Genomic DNA, 11,803 nt, shown 5'->3' with positions numbered 1-11,803 from the left:
CCGTTCTTTCCACCCTATAAATACATGGTTCATAATTACAATTTATATACAACAATTCCATAAGTAATTCATATAGTTTAAGTTCAAGTACGAATTTAATAAATCGCCTAAAATATACAATTAAGCTTTCGAATAAACATAATACCTTAGAGAATATCCTAGTTGGTTGAATCTAAGGCGGATCCGAACGTGTTGTGGACAATCTACGGAGGGGCGACATTTAGAGTCTTAAACTTGTTCTTGTTCGGTTCGGGAGCAGCTAGGGAAGGCACGCATCACATGTATGTATCCTAAATTATGCTAATTGACTATTTGGCAATTAATTTGGATTCCTGGCTTTATGGTTTTTCCGCTTGAAATATATGTTTTATATTTGTCATAACCTAACAGGAACCACCGAATCGATAAGATGTGTTCTCCAGTAATTGTTATTGTTTATTAGAAGGGGAATAGAAAAAGGGAATAATAAAATTGAAGCATTTAAATGTCTAACATGATTAGTTAGATAGTCAGTTAATATTTAATTTAATCTTGTATAGCAATTATTTATAAGTATTAGTATTATTTAATTATTTTGCAGGATGTCTATGTCCAAACAAATTTGAACCAATTGATGGATTTTGGCTACTTGTTCGAGACAAACGTGACATATAAAAGTCGAATCGAGTTAATAAAATTTGCTAGAGACATCGGTAAAACGCACAAAATAGTCGTAGTTATCCTCTCTTCCAAAGGAGGTGCAGGAAACGGATCTGGAGAAGCATATGTATTGTTGGGATGTGAGAGATCTTTACCTTATCATAGAAATATTTCTAGTGTACAAGTAAATACCAAGCGTAGCACTGGATCTAAAAGATGTGAGTGTCCCTTTCGTCTTAATGGAAAGGAAATGGTTGGAGGAACGTGGAGATTGCTTGTAAATGATGGAAATCACAATCATGATTTTCCTGCCTATAATGTGAGACGTTCAATAATTAGTAGGTTGACTATGGATGAGAAGAATAAAACAAAGGAGATGACTCGAGCTCATGTGACTCCTTCACAGATGTTGGTGTCAATAAATAATGAAAATAAGGAGAACTTAACCACAGTGAAACAAATATACAACTTTCGACACAAAATAAGGAACGAAGAAATGGATGGTCGGTCAGTTATGCAACAAACTATAAAATATTTGAATGACGAATCTTATTTTTATTGGTATCGAGCTACACCAGGTACAAATGTGTTAAATGATTTATTTTTTGCTAATAAAAATGTTGTGCATATGTTGCGCTTATTTAATCATGTGTTGATGATGGATTGCACTTACAAGACAAATAAATATAAAATGCCCTTGCTAGAAATAGTTGGATGTGTTCCGACAGGAAAAAATTTTGCTGTTGGATTTGCATTTCTCCAAGATTAGAAAAGGGACAGTTTTGAATGGGCACTTCGGTGTGTGAGAGCTCTCTTTGCTCCTGATCATATGCCAGAAGTTATTGTTATTGATAGGGAGTATGCTTTAATACACGCGATTGATGATGTATTTCCTAAGAGTCATCATATGTTGTGTATACGTCATATTGCTAAAAATGTGGAAGCTAGGGAAAAACCAGATACTAGGAGTGCTCTATTTTCGTCACGATTTCTTCGTTATTGGAACAAAATTGTTTATGCCGAGACAGAAGCCGAGTATGAAGCAAATGTAATTCAATTAAAAAAAAGTTTTTGCCTCTCATCCAAAGACATTGAAGTATGTTGAAGATACATGGTTGATTCACTCAAAGAAAGTTTTGCAAGCTTATACGAAAAAGATATTTCACTTAGGGAACCGTACCACTAATAGGTATTATTATCGTTATTATTTTGTAGTTATAATAATTATATTATGTAATATTTTTTTTGTTTTCTGATTAATTTCTTTACATTTGATAATAGGGTGGAAAGTGCTCATAATGCTTTGAAGAGATTTTTTATGACATCTACAGGGAGTTTAGATACTATTTGGAAAAGGCTGCATTCCTTGTTAGAACTTCAAGAAAATGAAATTAAAGCCATCTTTGCGAGGTCTGAGAACATTGATCTTCATATTACGGTTCTACATCTTCTGAGTCAGTTCAGAGGTAAAGTTTCACATTTGCCAATAAGAAAAATTAATGAGGAATATGGTCGACATAAAGTAGGAACTGACCCTGCAACTTGTGGATGTTATTTGCGAACTTCACATGGTCTCCCATGTGCATATGAGATGATGTTACTTGATGGAGAAGGAAAGAGTATTGAATTAAATGATGTACATATATTTTGGAGGACAATTCATATGGAAGGTTTCAAAACTTCTAATACACCCCCTGACCCTTGTAGTAAATATCAGGATGATGATAATGAAATATTAAAATCTTTTTTTGAAAAAATGAAGAATCAAGCCCCGGAAGCCAAGAAACAATATATATTTCAATTGGAGAAGATAATGCACCCTAAATCAGTTCCATTGGAAGAGCCTGTATATGACCGAAAACCTAAGGGTCGTCCACCAAGTAGAAGTTCCATAAAAAGAGACTTGTCATACTGGGAGCATGTGCAGAAAATGGTTTCTAATCGTGGTACCCAACAACCTTCGTCGAGTAATAAAAGAAAATGCAGTTCCACTAACAAGCCTACGAGGGAAGATCTTATTTCTGCTGAGATTCCAGTTCATGTGGTACCCTTTATTTATGAATATAAAAATGTAGGTGCAGACGGTAATTGTGGTTATAGGTCAGTGGCACATCAAATTTATGGGTCAGAAGACCAGTGGAGGAGAGTGCGTATGGATTTATATTTGTTCCTAGAGAGACGTTTGGAATTTTGGATGGTTGTATGGAATCAAAGTCAAGAAGGGGCATTATCAATATTACGTGGGCTTAACTATTACGAGATTCCTTGTCCGTATGATTATTGGATGCGCATGGACTATATAGGCCCCGTAATTGCAACTACGTACAATGTTACATTAGGTACTCTTGATCCGATACAAATTGGTACTATGACATATTTGCCACTATATGTACCGGAAGGCTTCACAACTCCAGAAAAACTCATTGGAGTTGCATCTTTAAGATCTTGTGTACACTTTGTTTCGGTATGTATATGCTACTTTTTATAATATCATGTTGTAATTTTTTACCTTGTATAATATTATATTTAACTTACAACAATTATTTACAGGTTTCTTTGATGAATGAGTGCCCATTTCCAGAGTGGGGAACTTGGTTTAACTTTCACGATGGTACAGTACAAGATTGGGATGCTCCGTATTATCCCAGAATCGATAGATGGAAGTTGTTGCGTGGCTAAAAATTTCTAGCGGATATAATTAATTAGTTATTATAATATTTTATTTTATTTTTAGAATGGACAATAATATTTATTAGGTAAGTACATACGATTAATTTGGATTGTGGGTATAGATCATAAATTGATTTATTTCGTATTTTAAGGCAACACGGTTCATTCTTTTTTCGTACTTAATGATATGCGCATGATTGTTAGTACACAATTGAGTTTGGAAGGATATGTTATGTCAGAGGTTAGATGGAGGGATTTTACCCACTTCACGGAACCCCATTATTTAAGGGGTTTGAGTTTCTTTTTTTTTATATAATTAATTAGTGTAGTTTTGTAATTTTCATTTCTGCATTTAGAAAATATTATCTGCATATAGAAGCTAAGCAATTTTCTTCCACCTTTTACACAGTTTTACACTTTTACTCCCACGTGAAATGTCGGTATATTTAGACTGATTTTAGATTCTATTCGATTGTTAATTTAAAATAAAAAAATTTATATACCAAATGATATTTTTATATGAAGTATTAGATTAGATTAGTATTTTTATTTTTATTTTGAATTGAATTTCATTTTAGATTTATTTTTATATATTAAATTAGATTATTTTTTATATTTTGAATTAAATTTCATTTTAGATTTATTTTTTAACTAGATTTAATTGCACGGGTTAAATTCAATTTTTTATCTCTTATTATTTTTTAATGGATCTTTATTTATCTATTAAAAATTGTTGAAATTATCTTTTATCGGGTTTTTATTAATCTATTTTTATTTTTCTCTTATTCTCTTTTACTGAGTTTTATTTATCTTTTTTACTTTATAGCAAAATGTATCTATTATTATCTTTGACTACGTCTTTATTTATCTAATATGTTTTAATAAACCTGAAATAATATTAGCATTTGATGACATGGAAATCCTACGTGGCACTCTAAATACTCTCCATATATATATATATATATATATATATATATATATATATATATATATATATATATATATATATATATATATATATATATATATATATATATAGGACCAGGTTCTGGTTAAAATGAGAACCTCGTTATAACGAGAACCTTTGATAGCCGTTAGATTAAAACAAAATGGACGGTTGAGATCGTATCTCGTGATTAAACGAATCCCCCTCCTAATTGAACAGGACGCGGTTCCCTCTCTCCCACCTTATTTTTATTGAACTCACATTTTGTCTCACCTTTTCTCTCTCCTCAACGAATTTTCTTGAAATACACTTGAAAAACCGCAAATTAAGTCGTAATGTTGCGAAGATTTCGGAGATTTTGAGTTCTTTTACATTCTTCTTTCAATTTCTTTCGATTTTGTTCCTTGAATTGTATTTTTTTTCTTTTTCGAATTTGCTTGAAAATAAACTCAAATGTCTGCAAATTAATCACTCTTCATTTTGTAATTTCTTACTCTCCATTTTGCATCATAATTTCAGAAATTTGGTTTCCAATTTGATACTTTTGTAAATGAAGTTACAAATTCAGTCAATTTTTTGCTAAATCGAATTTTGTGACGCTAAATTCTTCATGGATCTGAGAAGTTGATCTCGGACGTAGGTATTACTTGCTCATTTGATTGAATTAGATTTCTAGGTTTTTAATTTCTCTAATTTTCATTGATAAATTTGCTCAATTTTCGGCTTGAAGTTGTAAATTCAGTCCAAATTAAACATGGACGCAGGTATTACAAGTGAATCAGTTAGCTAGACTAAAAATGTGTTAAAGTAAGTAAAAATTCAACAAAAGTAATCCTAATATCTCTCAAAGTAAACTAACAATTACAGAGGCTTGTTCTAGCTCTTGCATGTGTAGTCACCTGAGAGTGATGCAAGCTCAGATGCTATTGTTGTTTACAATATGTTACTGCATTTTAGCAGTTGGTTTTGGCTTGGTCTGACTGCAGGGTTCAGGTTCTAAGTTTGCAGTATATCTTAGGGTGTTGCGATTGGGTTGTTGTTGTTGCAGGTTGTTAGTCAGTTAGAGGTTACTATATTATAGACTTGAAGTAAATGAAAATTGTACAAAAGTAAACAAACTCTCTTTAAAAGAAAACTAAGTCAGTTAGGGGTTGCTAGATTATAGACTTGAAGTAAATGAAAATTGTACAAAAGTAAATGTAATCATTCTTAAAGTAAACTAATTCTCTTTAAGAGAAAACTAAATCAGTTAGGGGGTGCTACATTATAGACATAGTAAATGACAATTTACAAAAGTAAACTGAATCTCTCTTAAAGTAAACTAGTTCTCTTTAAAAGCAAACTAAATCACCAGATGATTAAACCTTTAAGTAGTTCTTGCTATTAATTGTTTGTATTGTGCATTTTTGTGATTGACTCAGAGATTTTATCTTAGTTTTAAGTAGTTGCAATCTGAGTTTCTGCCTTTAATTTTTGTATTTTTTGGGTATGCTTTTTCAATCAATGAGGAAGAGTATCCGCTTGTTTGGTTGTTTAATTCATGGTTTGATCTTGGACGTTATTTCGGGGAAGCATATGTTTGAGAAATAATGGAGTTGAACTGGAAATAATACAATGAGGCAAATATATGCACATATGTATGAAAGAGTCGCTGAGTTAATGGACAACAAAACTATAAGTTGTGATGCTAATTTCTAAATGCAGTATGATGTGTACGGAGACCTATTTCTGCTTGTTTGTTGTGTTTGTGTGGATGGTTTTCCCCCTTGTACTTACGTTTTGTTGTGCTTGTTGCTAGGTCTTTTTACTTGTTTGTTGCTTTTTGTGTGGATGATAACTAAAAGTAAACCAAAAATCAACAGAAATAAACGAAATCTCTTCTAAATTAAACTAAGTCTCTACAAAATTAGACGAATTATGTTGTTTCAGTGATGGTTACTTGAGCATCATTCTGCCCGGTTGTTTCAATTTTTCGCTGCCAATGTCTCATCGACAACCTGTTTTTGAGTTGTGACAATTCATTTTATTATCACATATTACTTTCTTTATCAAGTATGTAGGTTGCCTGATGTGGAGTTTCTCATAGTTATTTTCATCTTATTTTAAAAAGTAGATCGAAATTTGGTAAAAGTAAATCAATTAGTCTGGAATAAAATTCGTGATACAAGTTGGGAACTCATAAATTAGACTCAAAAGTAAAGCAAAAAGAAGAAAAAGTAAATAGAAATTATTCGAAAGTAAATAGGAGTGTCAATTATGAAAAATGAAGAGACTGTAGTTTAGGGCCCTTGACAGATCTAACATATTTTTTGGTTTTACAGCTGCTCCTGTTTATTCAGTTCAGTTTTGTTATTCTTGGTATGGTTTTTTTGTTGGATGGATGCATAGCTTGGTAGGTCTTAGCTTTTTCATTTTTGGCTTGAAGTTTGTGGGTTATGACTGGTCCATAACTGCAGGCCTAGGAGTTGAGTCAGCAGTATGCTCAGCGTGGCGGTGTTGGTCTAATGGTTTTCAGTATAGTACTATAGTGTTTGTTAGTAATGGTTTCAAGTCCATAGGAAGGCAACAACACGAGTTATGCAATACTACCAATTCATTTTCTTATTTTAAAAGTAGATCAAAACTAGGTAAAAGTAAATAAATTAGGCTCAGAAGTAAATTTGGCATTTCCCATAAATTTCACATTTGGCATTTTTGAATTTAATTAAAAAATGGTGTTTTGACCAAATCATACCAAACAGATAAAGTGACTAATTTGTGCAAGTTAAACTAACTCTAAAAGTAAACTTGATTTCTGTAAAAGTAAACCAAATGATAATGGAACTTTGATTGTATTTTTTTTAAATATTAAGTCGAAACATATTAGCTCAAATGGGAGAGCAATGTGCCATTGCACATGGATGTAGGTTCACCTCCTACATAGGTTGGTGATTCACACACGTAAAAAAAACTCAAAAGTGGATAATAAACTCAAAATTAAATTAAAAATACTCAAAAGTAAATTAAAAGTACTCAAAAGTAAATAATGTTGTATGATGGAATTGTTGGATGTGTTAAACTAGCAGCTGCTTGTCCGAGGAGAGAGAAAGAAGACCAACAACAATGGAGGGTGGAAAATAATGAAAGATGTATCTCCTCACGATTTAATCAAAGCTTACGCTGCTCATCTCAGCGCCGACAAGATGGAGCTGCCTCACTGGACTGACCATTGTGCAAACTTGTAAGCTGAAGGAGCTCGCTCCATATGGCCCTGACAGGTATTACATTAGAGCTGCCATGATGGAAAATACTCCGTAAGGTCTACTTAAGGGGTGTACTTGGAGTTGGTGGATTTAGGAGGATTTATGGAGGAAGGAAGAGAAATTGTAGTCGCCCTCCCTAATTTTGCAAGAGTAGTGGTGTTGTTGCCCGTCACATTCTGTAGTAATTACGGCAAGTGAAAATTGTTGAAATTAATCCTAAAGGAGGAAGGAAAATCACATCAAACGGCCAGCGTGATCTAGCTCAAGTAGCAGGAAGAATTGGTGTGGAGGCGTAAGAAAATTGGTGTGCACTACGACGACCAGTCAGATTGCTGGGGTAGCAGGCGAGTTCTTTGGGCAAGATCCTGGTTAACCTAGGTCAACTTTGGCATTATTGTTGATGCAGTCAACATCTTTTCCAAAGAACTAAAAGTTCAAAATATCTCAAAAGTAAACAGAATATCTCAAAAGTAAATCAAAATATCTCAAAAGTAAATTGGAAATTTAAAATTATTTGTAGAACATAGAAACTCCTAGTATTAGAGTATTGGGGGTGTCAAAGCAAAGGTTTGCAAAATAAAAGTGAATAAAATATACAAAAAGTAAAGATGAACCTACGTGGGATTCAAACCCACGTCTTTTGTGCATTTGCACAATGCTCTACCACTTGAGCTAGTAGGCTATTTAAATAAAAGTAAAAGAAAAATCAAAATAAGCAAATCAAAATAATTCAAAATTAAAGGCAGCTAATGTCCGGGACTTTGAACTTCAGCAAGAACTTGTAAAACTATTCAAGTTTTTTATAACTACCCACAAGCTTTCAACATTGCTAGATACTAGCCTAAGTGAGTAGGTCAACTTCCACAAGCATGTTTAGTTTCGAATTTCTGTTTAAGTAAAGTTCTTCAAAACACCCTTGTTATTCGGATGGAACACTACAAGAGGGGGGGTGAATTGTAGTATGGAACTTTCTAGCCAATTTTGCGGAATTATAAAGAAACTTTAAGCAAGTAGAGAAACAATGCAAGAGAGATTTTACGAGGAAACTTTCTACGCCCAACTAGAAAGAAAACCTCGACCCACTAGGGATTTCAACTTAAACTCTTTTCACTATAGGGCAACAACTCAGTTACAAACCTATAAGGAACTCGGGCATTACTTGAGTTCCTCTACGAACTCAAGTTCCCAATAGTTGTTCCTCAAACAACTACGCTCTCACTGACTTCCCTAGAAGTCTCTCTTGACTCTTTTGCTTCACTCAAAGCCTATCAGCTTCTCTCTCATAGACTTCACTCAAAGCCTCCCCAAATACAACAGGAACTCACTCAAGTTCCTACCCCATACACATCAGGAACTCACTCAAGTTCCTGCCCAAAACTTATACAAGAATTCACTCAAACCCTTGACAAATTACCCATTACAAGAGCTCACTCAACCCTTGAACAACTCTTAAAATATTGACATTTGATAATTGATTAAACTCTAATATGTAGAGAGTGAATAACTGTAAAGGAACTCGGAACTGTCAGGAACTTGGAACTGTAGGAACTGACTCTAAAAACGTGGAAAACAAAATATAATTTCTGTAAAATTATTCCACATAAACCAGACCCTTTTTGGAATGACAACGCAAGTCAGACACTCTTGAATGAATGAGAAAGCTCTCCTTTTATAGAGGAAGAAACCTCAACCACTTTCTCCATAATCTTCTCCACTAACAACCACTAAGCCCTTCAATTTAGGCATGATCCCATGACTTTAGTCAGTAGAGAAAATCATGGAGTTAGGGCTAAGCATAATCAGGTTTTCCATGATCTCCTATTATTTCTCCACTAATGTAGTTTTTCCAAAACAACGTAAAACAATGATTTTAATTTTCTAAAACAAAACCTTTTAAATCTGATTTTAATAAAATAGAAAAATAAATTTTATTAAAATAAAATAACTAACAATCAGATTTTATTTTACAAAAAGATTAATTATTTTTTATTTATTAAAAATAAAATTTTAAACACATTAAACTACAAAAGATATTACATTATTAAAAACGAATTTTAAATAATAAATAAATAAATATATGATATAAAAATCAGAATCCTAATTAAAATAAGATTTTATAAAAATTATCTTTTATTTTAAAAACATAAATAAATAGAGTTTTACTAGGAGATAAATACTCAAAGTCAAAGGTAAATCCCTAACAACTAGGAGTGTTAAAAGCCACGTTATTGACACTTAAAATTACCTTAAAACTAGGAGTATTCTAGGAAGATAAACTGACGTTATTTCTCATAAGTTCCGACAAGTTCCTTTTGGCACCGTGTTCCTCAATTATTCAAGTTTCTACATACTTACATGAATCATAGAAAATAAACTCTTATTTTCTTCTTCATGCTTCATGATGCTCCAACTCAAGAGCCTCATGTTGATAGTTCCGCCTCTGGAACTTCTCCATGCTTGTTCCTACTCAGGAACTTTATACTCGTTGTTCCTCGTAGGATCTGCTGAGGAACTGATCTGTTTGTGTTCCTTTGAAGAACTTTGTTGCAGCTTGGATACTTGATTTATTGACTTGAACTCTTCATGTTTGTTTCTTCATCAAACCTATATTTGTTTCGTATACATATTGGAACTCAAACATAGGTTAGTCGTTTGCTAGTTGTCATCAAAACCATAAAGTCAGTGATGACAACCAATACAAGCAAGATGAAGAAAACTAAACTAATAAACAAGTATGCAGTAGTTAAGGACACAAACTCTAAGTCTAATGGTATACTTATATAATTAGACTTCTCTTCTGAAGTTCCCTTCACTTCTTGAGTTCCTTTCAGGAACTTCACTTCTTCTTGTATATATCTTCATAATCTTCCAACTAAATGATCTGTATTAACCGTCATTACTTGTTCATGCACATCTAAACAATACACACATTAGTTAGATAATCATCATTTGTTCATAATCATCAAAACACTATATTACTCAACAATATTCCCCCTTTTTGATGATGACAAACAAATGATGCTTATCGCAAATTAAACATTAAAGATGTACATTAATTCCCCCTTAATAATACAGACTGGAAACTATTGAACAAGTCATGCATAAGAGGATTTAGACTTGACTATATTAGACAATAAGCATTATACATAATCTTCCCCCTTTTGTCATTATCGAAAAGGACAATTTTACACATATTTGCTTTAGGTAAATCATATATACATATTGCTATATGCCACAATTACCACCATAAAGGTTAAACACTTGTTAGTCCTAAAAGTCTCAAGATGCTCAATTTTCAAACTTAGGATGCATATGCTACACGAATTTCCAATTCACAATCCAAAGATCCAACTTTAAAATTACTGAAGGAACTTGACAAATAATAAATTAAAGTCAAGCATAGATCAAATTTGAAAGTCAAAAATGGATTAAGAGAGTATGATATTGTAATATCGGGCTCAAAGAAGTATGAAAGAAATTTATGGAGCAATTTGAATAGAGGGAACTTTGAGATAGATAGTGTGCTCTATAGTTAGGTTTTCAAAGTGAGGTTCTTAACAATCATTAGAGTTTATCACTTTACCTCACAATTTTGAAATTTCTTCTAAACATAACACACGTTCACCATGATATGTACCAATCAAGTTCACTTCTCTTCAACCACCAACTTTCCTTGAGAAACACACTGATAAAAGGAACTTGAACGTATTTCATCAAGTTCTTTCAATTTTTGTTTATGTTCCCCTTTCAACTGATTCCACGAGTAAACGTCTTCAGAATCATATGTCATCTAGGAAATAATAAAGATTTGATCACCCTTGTTTTTCTTTTTCTTTCTTTTTTTTTCATTTTTTTTTTTTTTTTTTTTCATCATACCTTTTTTTTTTTTTTTTTGAAACAAGGGTGTCATTACACGTTGTGGCACTTTCCTAGAGTTTTTAAGTACAACAGTAAAGAGAAAATATATTCATACATACTTGAGTTCCACCACCAAATATGAATCATTTACATTTGTTCCTCTCTTATTCCCCCAGAGTTTCTTACCATTCCTCTCTTCATTTTGGAGCTTGTAAGTGTAGCTCCATCTAATGATTTCCCTCGAAATATCAATTGATAAAGTATAATAAACTTGCTTCTCACTTCTTCCACAAACTTCCCCCTCAAAATGTATCCATCCATTTATAACTCTTTATGTATCATCAAACCATACAAATCAATGAATATTAACTTAGAGCTCGTGGGAAGTAGTATATTTGAAGTGTCGGGATATGAGTGGAATGATAATTTTGGAAATAAGGATCTTCGA

The 11,803-nt window shown here is 32.6% G+C and overlaps 1 protein-coding gene and 1 pseudogene across 1 annotated transcript; both read left to right on the top strand.

The window, feature by feature from the left end:
- Nucleotides 1-409: 409 nt before the first annotated feature.
- LOC110792864 (uncharacterized) lies at nucleotides 410-3,318 on the top strand. The gene is made up of 6 exons (XM_056829791.1): nucleotides 410-421; nucleotides 581-1,090; nucleotides 1,409-1,687; nucleotides 1,770-1,828; nucleotides 1,921-3,103; nucleotides 3,190-3,318. Exons 1-6 carry the CDS (start codon nucleotides 410-412, stop codon nucleotides 3,316-3,318), a joined length of 2,172 nt encoding a protein of 723 aa, XP_056685769.1.
- A 3,700-nt stretch (nucleotides 3,319-7,018) lies between these two features.
- LOC110792858 (40S ribosomal protein S19-1-like) lies at nucleotides 7,019-8,409 on the top strand (annotated as a pseudogene).
- Nucleotides 8,410-11,803: the final 3,394 nt, after the last annotated feature.

This window comes from Spinacia oleracea, chromosome 5 (genome assembly GCF_020520425.1).
Source record: "Spinacia oleracea cultivar Varoflay chromosome 5, BTI_SOV_V1, whole genome shotgun sequence".
NCBI lineage: Eukaryota > Viridiplantae > Streptophyta > Magnoliopsida > Caryophyllales > Amaranthaceae > Spinacia > Spinacia oleracea.
Note: the sequence above shows the minus strand (reverse complement) of the source record. Positions and strands in the feature narration are given on the sequence as shown.